Source organism: Stegodyphus dumicola, chromosome 5 (genome assembly GCF_044657685.1).
Source record: "Stegodyphus dumicola isolate Sdum_Otavi_A_Nest chromosome 5, ASM4465768v1".
Taxonomy (NCBI): domain Eukaryota; kingdom Metazoa; phylum Arthropoda; class Arachnida; order Araneae; family Eresidae; genus Stegodyphus; species Stegodyphus dumicola.
The window spans coordinates 140,165,847-140,181,058 of record NC_140772.1 but is presented as its reverse complement, the minus strand read 5'-3'; the positions used below and the strand labels follow the sequence as shown (position 1 = coordinate 140,181,058).

General features: G+C 31.0%; 1 protein-coding gene across 3 annotated transcripts in view; it reads left to right on the top strand.

The window, feature by feature from the left end:
* The window catches only part of LOC118185241 (uncharacterized), a 265,229-nt gene that overhangs the window by 12,711 nt on the left and 237,306 nt on the right, over positions 1-15,212 (top strand). Inside the window, exon 1 of one of the 3 annotated variants that reach the window (XM_035355073.2) lies at positions 2,433-2,605. The exons of the other annotated variants lie outside the window; for them this stretch is intronic. Within the exon in view, the coding sequence (XP_035210964.1) occupies positions 2,601-2,605 (5 nt within the window). The 5' untranslated portion in view covers positions 2,433-2,600. Of the gene's footprint in view, positions 1-2,432; positions 2,606-15,212 lie in introns of those variants that run through there. 3 annotated transcript variants of the gene reach the window in all.

Sequence of the window (15,212 nt, the reverse complement as noted above, 5' to 3'; positions counted from 1 at the left end):
AAACAGATTGGGTTTCTGTTATTTTGATATTTACGTATTTTTGGGATATCCTCATGTGTAAGATGACTATGAGTCAGTTGTCCATAGGATGAAATCTCTTCTTTTAGGTACGTAGCACAGTGTACGTTGTCATAAAGAGATAATTCAACCCAATCCATTCTGAGTAACGGTATCATGACTTGGAATGGGAAAGATTCTTGTAACATCAAAAGTTTTCTTTACGACAGAAATTATTACTCAGTAAACATATTAGAAGTTAAAGAAATGCAGAGAACCAAGAAACAGAGCTTTTCTGCTTTAGATTTTCCTTCTTAAGAGAAATGATGCTGTTGTAGTTATGAGTCGAGCTATCTTATCTTTCCTTTCTTTTACGAGTATATGGCATGTGAAACATTTACTTGGCATGTGAAATGTAAGTCGATTGCAACACTTCATTTCAATTAACCTTGTTAACTAAAATAAAATAATCTATAATTCAGAGATAGAATGACAGATGATGGATCGCAGAAGCAATGCAATTACATTGAAGGAATATTTCAACACAACATTTCAAATTAAAGAGAAGGTTATATCACAGAAGAATTAAGAAAAGACATTTAGACTGAATAAATATGTAAAGAATAATAAGGAATGATACAGTGATTCTCAAGCGAAAAATCATCTAAATTCTGCTTTCACTACTTCAAAATCTATTAAAATAAAAATAATAAAATTCGGTTGCAACTGATGGTGAAATATGCTTGGTCTAAAGCACATTTTTTAATTTCTCTTGATCAAATGACTTTTCTTAATTCCTTATTTTTGTTGTATAAAAATGTAATTGTAGTGTTCATTTCGAAGGATTGGGTGTCGTATATCTAAAGAATATCCCCTAAATATGAGACAGGTTCTCTCTTATCGCGCTGTGGGATATTACTGAATTATTTTCAGTATACTGAATGACGTGTTCATCTTTAAGCGCTATTAAATTGTATATATTACATTGGATTCACCTTTTGTATATCTGATATATAGCGGGAGATTAGAAAAGTTTTGTTTTTTTATTTTTACGCTGTCTGACCCTATATATTAATTACTGCTCAACATCATTTATTAATTAATGCCTTACATAAAGTATGATTTAGAGATACCATGTTTAAGGATTTTGACACCTTTTATAAATTTCTCGAAATTGAAATTAGTTCGAAAGCATCTTTAAAAATCGAATTTTGGAGTTTGCTTGAAAAACCTCTCTAATTCGAAAAGAAGACTCAATTTACTCTTTGTTCACTATATGCAAATTTTAACATGGTGCAGGAAACTGAATCGAATAATTGGTTCATAAAGAGGAAACAAGTATTTTCAATGTATTTTTTAAATTTAAAATTTCTTAGCGTATTTATTGCTAAAATAAATTAATTTTCACTTTATTTACTTAGTTATTTAGAACACAATCTGCTGTAGGATGTCTTCGTGAAAGACTTTCTAGACTACTTGGCGACTTTCCTAAAGACATGATTTTCTAAGAGATTGTCTGCGAAGTGAGAAAGCCATAAAAAAACTTACAGTCATTTTGCCGAGAAATGAACCCGCCGCGAGTAAACCAATATTCACCTTTTTTATTCACTTTTATCTTTCGGAGGCATCTGCTGTTTTTGGAAGTTCATTGTTAGAAATATCTTTGACTGTAGCATTCATTACTGTCTTGGTTTGGCTTTCTTAACTACATGTGCTGAATTTAAATCAGTAAAATTTATGTAATTTTGTTGCTTATCTGCAGCGACCACTTGACAGAAAGGAAAAAACGATATGTATGTCTGTCATTTAATTAAAGAATTTTTGTAAAATTATGCAAATAAATTATTTTAGTTTTATTGTTGTATCATGAAACGAAAGACATATTTTGTATTCCAAGAAACAAACTAAAGACTACAATTCTTTACCTATGCTGTAAAGTTGAAAATAATATATTGTTCTACGAGTTTCACCAGCTTTTAATTGTTTTCGCCAAATGGCTCCTTTCTCGATGTTAGCCTAGTTCGCATTTTATAAAGTACTCAGGGTTTTAAACCTTAATATAGAACTATGGATTGCTTCTCTTCACTTTTCCATTCACGGCACTCCATCCGTTTCAATGAGTAAACATCCTCCGCATCTTGACACGAATTCCACTTTCCATCAGGGGATTACAACGTAACCCAGTTTTGTAATTTATTTTCGCACTTTGCAAACACATGTATCTCTTGCAAATTTATGCTGCTCAACTGAGCAGCAAAAGGGCGTTATTGTTTACTACCGATTTCATTTTTAAAGAAAGAGAACAAGAAGGTAGAATGCACTTTTCTAACAAGTGAAGGACTGTAACAACGCTGCTTGTAGATGAATCAGAAAATGCTACTTTCACAGTGTCAGTGGATGGGATCCAAAACTCTTTTATCTCTTTCTTGTTCCTAACCATAAAAAAAGTAATGCTATTTATATATTTCTACAGCGTGATAAGATATGTTCGTTCTTATTTCACGTATGATAATCATCGAATAATAGAATAAAAACAAATACGATGGAATTAAAAGGAATTACAAAAGCCAAGGACTTGATGAGCTTTGAGATTCTAAGGCTTAATGAGGTGAGCAAAATATAGTTATTTATTTTGCAACAAGTGAGTCTGCTGTAAAGAGTTAGAGAGAAGTTAGAATTTTATCGTTAAGAACTTTTATAGCCTTACTTTCCAATTACTCCGTATTATTATGCTATGTTCTCAAAGTATTAATCATCCAGATGACTTGGGGGCCCACCAGCGGCCGAGCGGTAAAGACGCTGAACACTGGTAGTTCGGTCCGTGGTTCGAATCCCGCGAACGGGCTGGCTGCATGGGCGTTTTCGGGGTTTTCCCCATCTGTAACGTGTATACGAACCAGTTTTCCTTAGAAAGTCCTCCCCGAAGGCATCCATTCCTTTAGGCAGATAGCCCTCGTGTGCTTTGCCATAATTGAATAACCCATCACCCAGATGACTTGGTAAGTTGTCAATCATGAAAGATTTTGCAATTCCATGGGCGTAAAATACTTAATTTCTCATCTATGTCGGCTAAAAATTGATATGATGATGCCATTCTACGCAGCATATATACTTTAGTTTCATATTAAAACATTCAATATTGCTTAATAAACTTAGCGATTTAAAAACAATATATTCTTTTTATCGATTTGATGTAATTTATAATAGGCCTAAGTCATGTAATTTACACTGCGTTTTAACTGTCATATTTGTTACTATATTAGTATGATTAATAAGATGTTTCTAATGCATATAATATGTACTAGGATACAAAAGGACCATTCGGGAGGATCTAAAAAGAGTTTGTTAACATTTTAACATTTCAAAGAAAATTTAACCAACTTAATTTAATCAATTGTTTTCCTGCCAGTGTTCGGTGTATACGAGCCAGTTTCCCTTAGAAAGTCCTCCACGAAAGGCATCCCTCCCTTTAGGCAGATAGCCCTCGTGTGCTTTGCCATAATTAAATACGCCAACACACCAACACCTGCCAGTGTTCCCATTTAGAGATATTTATATAAATTCTTTTTCAAAGTTTGCTTAATATCTCATTTGCTTCATTTGCATCTTAAGTGAATACTGATTTTTAAATGATTTATTTCAGAGAAAGAGGCGTTTGTTTTCTTTAGTTTTATAAAAGTATTTGCGTAGTTCCAAATGTTTTTTTAAAAAGTTTCTTCGTGTTGAAACAGAAACAAAAACATTTAAAATATAAATTTAAAATAATAACTGCAAGACATTATATAGATAGTTAGAAATCATAGTAGAAGCCAATTCATTTGTGAAAGAATATCCATCAATTAGGCATGTCTGCGTCCAAATGCGAACATGCCAATTAAATTCTGTATTTTTTCCTTTCCTGATTGCTATATTTTCCTCATAATTAGATGGCGGGGACTGCTAATGGTTAGCGACCTGAAATTCTATCTATAACTGATTTTGAAGCGTTAGTAAATAATGCTTTTTGTAGAAATGTTTAAAAAATTTGATAAAGCACAGTTATTTAACGTTTGAAAATCTTTATGCATTTCGTGGTGGCTTACATACAATAACAATGATTAGCTTTTCAGAGCATCTAATGTTAATTCAAAATTTAAAATATTCGGCTCATTATGAAATACGTTTCACTAAATAACAGCCATAAAAATTAAATAATTTTTGTGCATAGAAATAAACCTATCATTGTAACAACTAAATATTGTCTCTTTTCTCAAAAGAACTTGTGATTAAAAAAAGTATAAGAGTTTACTTCGTAAATTTAGTAACTTTCTAAAACCTAGTTAGTTTTATATTACATCATTGTTAAAGTTAAACCTTTACAATGATGTAATATAAAAGTATAAATAATATAAAAGTAATTGAAATATTTCGAATCTAAAGAGGAAAATAACAGGCAATAATAGGTTGAGAGGAAAAGTATAATAAATAAAATTCTACTTATCATTTGTTAACTTTAAATTTAACCATTTAAGATAGGAACAATATTTGCTGATAAGAATCATCATAATGCATAAGCAAACCTTCTCTCTTATTAAAAAAAATTCTTGTTCATTAGTATCTGATTTTCATTTCACCAACACGTACTTCTGGATATTATCTCATTAGAAGCAATGAAGATTGTAACAATTTTTGAAACAGCGTCAAACTTAAGAAGCTCCTCACTAAACTGGGGCATTTCTTAATTTGGAAGTGTAATTAATATAGCATTTGCTATTTTCGGATACTGTAGCTCATCACGCATGATGCTATAGGCCTATATGCATTGTGTTCTGGTTTACGCTCAGCGTAAATGATTATACCCTTTCTTTCTTCTGAAAAAACTTCGCAACTGTTTAAATCTGCGCCTGAAGCATGTTGTTCTCTGTCAGCGACACTGCTATTCAAATGACACCGTGAACTTAAGACATGACACTAATGAAAAGCCTTTCGAGGTAAGGGTAGATGTAGAAGTTAGTCTTTCTTTTAGCAGCAGTTCTTTAACTGAGTTCACAGGCAGTAATCCAAAACGATTTGAAGGACCAGAAGCATCATTTCTTTTCATAACTGTATGAAGGTTGAGCGTAACATTTCGTTATATACATTTTAGGTTTGGTTTTTAAAGAACTTAGTTGTTTATCAGAAAATACATTCGACTTCATTAATGGCTTCGGCTTCTTTCATTTGGGGGGGGGAGGAGGATGTGACACAGATCACAAGATAATGCAAATTTGAATTGGCGTAAAATTTTCTGAAAATTTCTACTGAAATTAATTAGTGTTAACGAGAATTGATGACGTTGAGATACAACAGTAAGCGAGAACTGGTTTAAAAATGTTTTGCTTATTTCGAAACTGATATAATCTCATGTTAACGGAACATGTGAGTTAAATATGTGACACTCTTGCGCATAAAAAGGTATCTCGTCTGCGTTATATTTTATGCAAAAAATAAAATTCACGTATTTTTTTAACTGTGGTAATTTTGCTTTTCTTCAAAATAGCGATATAGGCAACATCTAGTCTTTATATGTATTTATTTGTGCCTTACAACAGTTCGTAAAATAGAACTTCATAAAATAAAACATAATTTTTAGTGTGAATTTTGCCTTCAAGATGGCTTTGCAACAATGCACTTACTATAAGCCGATCTTTTTGGACTTCTTAATAATTTTCGATTTTTTTTTGTTTGCTTTTTATTTTTAAAAAAAGAATTCGCAAATCTTAGGTTTCACAAAGTGAGATTTTGTAAATGAAATTGGACTATATGTCTCCAAAATTTAGGATTCGCCCTTATAAGTTTGTTCATTTTAGAAGCATATAATTATTTGAAACTTCTCTGAACGAAATTCAACATTCAGATTTCTTTCCCTTTGTAAACACATCTTGTTTCCGCAGTTTTTATTTTAATTAAATATGCGTCGCGTTTTGTAACTCAAAAACTCGCAATAAAGTGGTAAACGCAATACATTTTTTTTTCGAACTGCTAAATCATTAAAATCATGACTCCGAAATTGAGCTTTAATTATGAATAAACACAACACACAGCCATCTCGCTTTCATTTGATGCAAACTCGATTAGTTTTCGATAAGCTACGTTTCGTTTTATGAAAAGAGATATAAATTAACTGTTATCATTATACTTTTTTCTTGCCTTTTGCAAAAAAAAAAAAAAAAAAAAAAAAAAGGTTAAAAATTTGCGATCTGTCTTCTGTAGAAGAGTAAGCAGTAGATTATTTTCAAAGTCATAGGATCTTATCATCAAAGAAGTGTATATTAAATGGACACAATATGGTCAGCTGAAGAATACGGCCGTCAAAAACAGTAATAGACTGAAACAATTAAATATCTTGCACTCACAGCGTTCTAAACAGTACTTCGGTGAAATCGGAAGGCCTAATAAATCTGTATAAATCGATGAGAAGATTTTTACGAAGCGCATAAAGGAAGGGGGATATTGATTATTTATAAAAAATTCTGATGTGGACGCCACAAGACTGCCTTATACGGCCTATTAAATATTCTTTCAGAATAATAACAAACTAATATTAAACATTGCTAGTTGTTTACCTCAATAAACTAATATTAAATATGGTTGGATAGTTTTTATTAGATTAACCACATATATAAAATGTTATTACATACGTAGCTTGATTTCGTTATTTGTCGTAATTTTTATTTTTTTGAAATTTGACATTGCCAAAGAATGAATATTTTCGTCATTTAAAACACTTCTGTAACTGGGAGTATATGACTACGGCCAACGATTGTGAAAATAAAGCCGGGTAAGATGGTGTGTATATATATATATATATATATATGTTTGGTATTGCCGACTGAAATAAAAAAACAGGGATGCATAACTACATGTTATAGCAGTTCCATGTACAAAATGTTAACGTTCTACGTCTAATCGTTTTTGAGTTGTGCAAGATACATATGTACGTACGTATAGACGTAACGAAAAAATTTCTTCTGAATCCATTTTACAATCCGTTTAGGAAAAAAGAGTACTTTAGTTTGTTCGTGCATACAGACGTCACGCAAAAAAAAAAAAAAAAAAAAAAAAAATTCGTCCATGGGGTTTGGAGAATGTTCAAAATTGATATTTCCGTTGAAATATGACACCCGAAAGGTTTCGCGATTACCATTCTTCCTTTACTTCCTTTAAGAAAGTAAAAGAGGCTTCATTTCTTACAGAATTGCACTGTCACGGTTGGTCCAACTATGTTGAGTTCTCCGCCAACATTCTTGGTTCGACGGTAGCTAAATTTCACGGTCCACGGGATAATCTATACGTACCAGAAAATGTATGAACGATGAGCGGTGGAATCAAGCAGTGTAATTATATAAAAAAACAACCACATGTATTTATAAAATATGCATGTAATAATACAGATTAAATTATGTTTAATTTATAAAACAAGCTATTAATAATTTTAATTTAGAGTTCAGTTTCGCGCTATCGAAACAAGCATTTTATACAAAAGAATTTTAGATCGTAGCCCTAAATAGCTCATAGGTTTAAATTCAGTATGCAAAAAACAGCAAGCGCTGCAGTAGAAATATTTGCAATCTCAAACTAGCGGCTCGCGGGCTATATGTTACTCCGAAGCAACCTTAAGTGGCCCGCGAATAAAGTTATGTATTTGTGCAAATATGGCGTTGCAAAGGTTTCAGGATTCAGTCACGTCCAAATTTATATTTTTTTCATTAACATTAATCTCGAAAGTAATAAACGAGCTAGAAAATCTACAAACAGAGCTAATTAACTTACCGTGGGATATAAATCGTACTCAACGATTTCAAATACAGATACAAGAGAAACAGTAAGCGAGTTAAGTAAACGGATTAGAGCCCTGCGTTATATTTAAAGAAATTAAATAATGAGGAATCTGCATGAATATATGTATGTATCTTACATTGTGATAAAACAACGATACACAGAGCCATCAAAATTGGAATAACGTAATCTTCCATAACATATGGGCATGTGGAAGCCCTAATTTGAAATTTATTTTATTATCGATTTCATATTTTGTAATTCTTCAACGAATTTTTGATTAACAAACTAAACGATTTCAAAGCTTCAAAGCGAGCAATGGCAACATTGCATATATAAAAAAAATTTTTCTGCAGCTCGCGAGACTACATCGGAAATTCTAAAGATATTCTCATTTTAAAATTATTTTGCGATATTGCTGTTGAACTTAATTATACGGTTTATGTTCGAAGAACATAATATTTAATAAATAAAGGTAGCACACAAAATGTTAAAAAAACGCCCTTTTGCACTTAATTTAAAATCTGAAACCTCTCAGAATTTTTTTTTTTTTTAATTTTGTTGATAAAAATTTTTCATGTTATTAAAAAACATTCTGGCCCGTCAGCTGTTTTCAGATCCAGCATTAGGCCCTCGAGCAATGTGATTTCACACCACTTCTTAAGGTATTCATAAATCTTATGAAAACAACAACACAGAAAGAAACGTGTTCCAAATTATTTTCTTGATGAAGAAACTTTATCATTTTAAATTCGCTGATGTACAAAAAATGTGTTTTATGTATTGTACGTGTTTCAGAAAAATAGAAGATATTCTGTTTAAAAATAATCTTAATTTTATCTTAAATGCTTCTCAACCTGTCATTTGGTCCAAAGGAAGTGAAAGTTCTTTTAAATATAATTTCATTTCATAGGAAAAGAATATAACAGAATTGCACAAAGACTGGCAAGCGTGTCAGATCGTTGGTAGACGATTTAGTAGTTAGAGGCCATTAAACTGTTACTAAAAATATTCATTGATCCTGCTTCTGAGTTGAGAGTCAGTCGCTCACTTTGAGCATTCTTCTGACATTTACCGTTTTGAAACCCATTATATGATAGAATTTGAAATAAATTTTGAATTTATATTATATGGTACTAAAACATTATTCATGACCAACGGCAATAAATGAAAATGAAGGTCGCTTTTGGTGCTGGCTTAAGCTTATTCCAATGCGCATAATTTTTTCACTATGCCCGGGAATGTTTATATTTTTGTTTATTTGTAAGAAGACGTGCTTTATTTAAGGAGCACAGATAGGCAAAACCTTCTCATGGTCATTTCACAATATTTATAGTAAATACGAAATAAACTTAGTTCTAAAATTTTAACTTTCCATTAATTTAAAGATTTCACGATATGCACACACGATTGTGGAATGCATTTACGAAATTTAATAACTTACGAAATTTCACTTACTTAATTAACTTACGAAATTCAATATCACCGTTTCAAGAAATGTTTCTATTTTTAGTATTTCGTTGCTTCTTTGTATTCTGATGCTGTGAGGGATAGAATACTTTATGTAAGAAATTCCCACTCCATGTCAGGGACCTTTCCTTGGTTGTTTTCCAAAACGCCTAGCAGCTGGTAGATGTGACAAAAAGTTAACTCTGCTTTTTCCACCCTTTACGTTCTCTCTTTTTTTTTTTTTTTCTATGTTGATACAAGACTCGTTTCAAGGAAATACACAGGCGAAAAATATTGTCTCGTGACCTGAACCACGAAACTTTTTTAAACCCAAGAATTTACTCCTTTGCGCTAAGGATGAAATTATAACATTCGTTTTTTTTCTATCCTAACACGAATTTAAACGTTACATTCAGTGTTACAACATTTCAAGCAAATTGAAAAGTAAAAAACTTCATACGTAAGGAAGATTATGAGGCTTCTTTTCCAGTGAATTACAGAAAATTTTACTTTTAAAATTTCTGAAGTGTATCCCTCAGAATTTCATATATTTTCTAAAAATCGTGTTTGAAGTTACAACTATTTCTTAGGATGAATAAAATAAAATGATTGTTTCTCTATATTTTTGCTTTTTTCCCTTTTAGCATTAGAAACATATTTATCAGATTCTTTAAAAATTGTTTAGCCGTCCCATCATGATACGCTGTTAGAACATTTATGATATATTATTTTCATCTCGTCTCGGAAAACAAGCAAGTTTCTAGATTATTAAAATATTAAATGAGACAGATTATCGACATGTTTAATTTATATTTTAAAATTATGACGATAGTTTCTTAATAATCTCAGCGATTCAAAAGCAATAAACGCGTTTCTAAATAATTAAAACCTTATCTTTATTTTTAACATATATAACCGGTTTAATTTTATAATTTGAAATACACCAAACTAATAATACTTATAAAAATTTGCACTATTACTTCAGTTAATAAAAAACGTTTCTAAAGCGATATGTTATATACCTTAGTACAGAATAATCGTGAAACGTTTGATTTATTTACTTCTTTTTATTTGACTTCATTTCTGAGATTTTATGAAAACCGTGAGTATATAACAACCTAGAATTAATAACCCAAATTACTTTCGCAAACAAGATGTGTAATTAAACTGAATGAGATTAAATACGAAGAGAATTTTGTGAAACAGAAGAACGCTGTACACGTGATATATTTTATTTTATTTAAAGTCAGATAACCTGAAATGTTTTATAAATATGCAGTGAAATTCTAAATATAAGAAATTACAAATATCTAGAGATCCGGGGATCCTGAGAATACAAATTGTTATTTCCAGTTAAGCACAATTAAGCTTGTTGTAAATTTATTTATGCATCTTTAATGATTTCATCTTTAATAAATTCAAATAGCATAAAAATGGTAATGTAACATGCATTTAAGAAATACTATTATTAAATTATTTTAGATAGACGTGTGTGATATGTAATTTTAGCCGAATATTCAAGAAGTTTGAACTGTTAACAACTGCGTAGACGTTTTTAATACCCGAATAAGTTGTGGTTCTAGTTATTCCAAATATTTGGTGTTCTATTATATTTTCAGTATTGTCATTATTTAACGCGCAAGATTTTAAAACAAAAGACAATACAAAAGAAGAAAGGAAGAATTACGGACTTAGAAACAAAGAAGTAGTTTTAAAATCAGACACTGCGACAACAAAAATCAAAGTGATGCTATTCAAAAGAAAGAAATGAAAAGAATTTATGCAAGTTTATATCGAGTCTTAAAATTCTGCTTGATACAATACTGACATCAAAATAGGAAATACAAACGAAAATATGAAACATTCTGAATTTGAAAACCTAATTTAAAAACAAATGCTGCGACAACAAAAATCATAGTTATTTCAATCAAACAAAAGAAACAGATAAAAATTTACATTTCTTTTGTTTGATTACAGTAGGGAAAGAATTCACAATGATATAACGTGTAGTTTTCTATTTTAGCTTTACCTTTCAAGGAACAAGGTACAAGTTTTCGAAACGCATATTTAATCCTTGAATATCCTAATTTTGCTTTTTCTTCGTGAAAGATTTTAAACAGAATATAGTTAATATTGAGGGTTTGGGATTACTAGATTACGGCAAAGCACTCAAGGGCTATCTTCCTGAGAGAAGGATGACTTCGTGGAGGAATTTCTAAGGAAAATTGGCTGATATACACGTTACACATGAGCAAAACTATAAAAACGCCCAGACGAAATCCCTAACCGAACTACCAGTCTTCAGAGACTTTACCGCTCGCTCTTTGATGGGTCATAGTTAATGTTGAAATGGTTACAAATAGTTATTTCTTGATTAAATACTGATATTACTAAATTTCTGTGACGTTTCCGAATGTTTGTTGAGAATTACATAATTTAGAGAACAATATTTATTTAAATTTAGAGTGAATAAATATTTTGAACACCAATGCCAGAGAAGACAATTTAAGTTGCTTACAATTGCAATGTAACCATTCAAACAGATTTAACGATTCCGAATGATTTCTGTCTTCTGCAAAGATGGTAGGCCTATTGATGATATTCTGTGCTTATTTTGGTACTTGCCTAACTATTCCGTCGAGCGGCCTAGCAGAGCGATTTATTGCCAAATATGGATTACCGTGCCCTTTAGAATTCCGCTGTAAGGATTGGCGATTAGTGGTCGTTGCTAAAATTTCCGCCAACGGTCGACAGTATTAATACGTTAAGTATTCCAGTTTTTTATATTCTCTGAAATATTGTCCACATTTAGAGGTAGTTGCCATCAGCAGTATACTGTATTCTTTTGATTGAAATATGCGTCATATCGCTGCAATTATTATAAAATCCAGTTATTTATGTTAGAAATTTGAAATAAACGCAATTGTTCTGATTATGGTGAAAATCTCTTTGGTTTCACTCAGTTTCAATTTTATACTTGGCTAATATTTATTTTTTGACTATTATATTTTTTCAAAATACAATATTTCGTTGACAATACGGAAATACAGTACTTTCAAAATACATTATTTTGTTATCAGATAATCTTCTTCCCTAATTTCTTCTTATTCCGGAAATTCAACTTTCATTCATGTGTTTAAAACTCAAAAAGCTTTCTGAAGGTGATGCATTTAAAATCTACCAATGATTCAAATTTCACTGCCCCGTTTCCAAGTACAAAACCAGAAGTAGAAGACGAGAAATATTTTAGAAGTCCAGTCTTTTGGAGGCTTAAAACATACAATTTCCTTTAAAATTACATCTAGAAAGCATGATTATTTGATTATTGATTTTCCAGTATTTTTATGACTGTATGGAAGATAATAAAGAATCAGTTCTATTCTTATTCGTATCAACTCTATTTACAAAATCCAGGCATATTTACAGAATAATGATATTTCCCAAGATTTTAAGCGGTACTAAATCGGGATATCCAGCCACTTTAATTATAAGACTTCATTATCAGTAATAGTAATAGCGTCATCTAGGGCAAGCAGCTTTGTGTCACTGCGAAAATTATTAAAAGTTGCATATCCAGTGGGAGACACTGAGCAGCTCACAATGGAGGACTATCCAGTGCCGGATTTTCAGTGAGGTAGAAATTGTTTACTTTAACTGAAATATCAAATTAATTTCATCCAAGAAAATTTGATAATCACACACTGCAGCTTAAAAGTTGATTAGTCGAGACAATTCTTTTCCGTAGAATTTTTTATTCTAACATTTCAGTGGAGATTAAGAGAATCTACTTGTTTCAAGAGCAAAAACGTACTCCTAGACAGGTCATTGGTATTCTCGGTCAAATTCTTATACACAATACCCATTGCAGCTGAATTTTCTAAATTTTCTAGATTCAGATTTAATTTGGCAATTTTTGATAATACTTAACTTTTAAGAGACAAAAACGGACGTGACGTTTATGTTTTCAAAAAAATTTTGATTACTCTTCTGCAATTTTATTATTCTATCGATGAGTTTTCAACACAAAAGGAAAAATAGGCTTTTAAACAAATACCGTATTTGCTGGCGTATAAGACGCACTTTTTTTTTTTTGAAAATAGGTCTGAAAAATGGGATGCGTCTTATACGCCGATACTCAGTTTTTGATTACATTCATTTTTGGAAATTTCCTCTGTTCGGAGTTATGCGATTTTGAATGGGTCAAAGCATCATGAGATGCTGGAAAAACAGAGACAGTGTTTAAATCAATTAAGAAGTGCGGCATTAATAATGCACTGGATGGTACAGAGGACAATTTGTTGTATGAGGACTCAGATGCTAATTTAGAAGAGGTTTCAAGTGGCTCTTCCCTTAGCTCTGGAGATGAGTGTCTGGGTTTTGACGAAGAAGATTAAAAGGTGTTCTTTCCCAGATAGAGTGGGTATTTTCAGAAAGTATTACTTTGCGTTTGTATTACTTTATATTAAAATACTGTAAATTCATTATAATGATCAGTAATAAAGTTTTATCCTTCAAAAATGTGTATAAACAAAGGAGTTGCGTCTTATACGCCTGCAAATACGGTATATCTTTTTTTCATGAGGTTTAATTTAATTAAGCATTTCAGGGATTTCTAAACAAAACATATCAACTATGCGGGGAAGGGGGGAAATCTTGCATATTTTGAAGTCAACAATATGCAGCATCAATTTCACTATAGAAAATGATCGTTGTCCGAAAGTGTCTTTTGTTGGCTCTCTGTTAGTGGTCGATAGATAAAACGCACGACCTAAATCCTTAGGCAGTACTAAATTTTTGTTAATAGTAAAAAAAAAATAGGAAAAAAGTAGAACTTGGGGTCATAAGAACTACAAAGTGTCCATTTTAAATTTTGCTACTGTAATATTTTCTTGTGATTCAAAGCATTGACGTTCTGAAGGTGAGATAAATTTCACTTCATATTTATAAGCAAAGAGATCTAGGCAAAGTAAATAACAATAGATATTATATACATTAAAGTTTTAATTTAAAATTACTTATTTCATTGGATCATTTAACATTGTAAAATATTTTAAAGGGAAACTTAAAATTTAGTGGATTACCTAACGTTTACTGTTAAAACTCGTAGAAATTTTAATACCGTGAAACCTTTTACAACGATTACTTCATTAAGACTAACAATTCTGAAAGTGACCAGTGATTCTAGAACTACAATTAAATAATGTTTTGAATGTAATCGGTTATATTCTTAAAGGCAACAATTTCCACGAAAGAACAAACACTGCAGTTTTTACAAATACACATCTCTTAGGTTTTGACAGAGAATTAACATTTGAAATCATTTAACATACTTTATTTATATTTTTATTACCGTTTTGTCAGAAACGTACTTCAGTAAGATTGTTGAGCAAAACCTAACACCAAATACAGTGAAACTTCCCAAAACCAACATCCACAGTACCAGACGAATTCACTTTCCTTAGAGGTGGCCTAGTCAGAGAACACGACTGTCAGTACTATTCAGTATATTTATTTAATTTCAGAAATTTTTGTTACTTTCACAGAAAATTAATGAGAGATTTCAATTTTTACCTGAATATTTAAATATATGCATATTATTCTTTTACTTATGATTTATATTTCAAATTACAGAAGTTAAAAATTAATTTTTGTCCACATTCAAGTAAAGAAGTCGTCTACATATCCTTTAACTTTATTGCTTTTTATTCTCACCATTCATATATATTTAAGGTACTATTCGGTTTCGAGGGCCGTAAAAAATCGTCAAACTATTGTTGATGCCAATGCTGCCAAAAATAATTGCGGCAACCCTAATAATTGCGGCAAGAAAGGAAGTATAATAGTAAATAACTATCTAAGATTGATGTTTTAATTTAGATGAAAGGTTAATTTCATATAATACTTTTTTATTATTATAATTTATACGAAAAAGGCTAAACATGACTGAATGGAAGCATAAGAGTAAATAA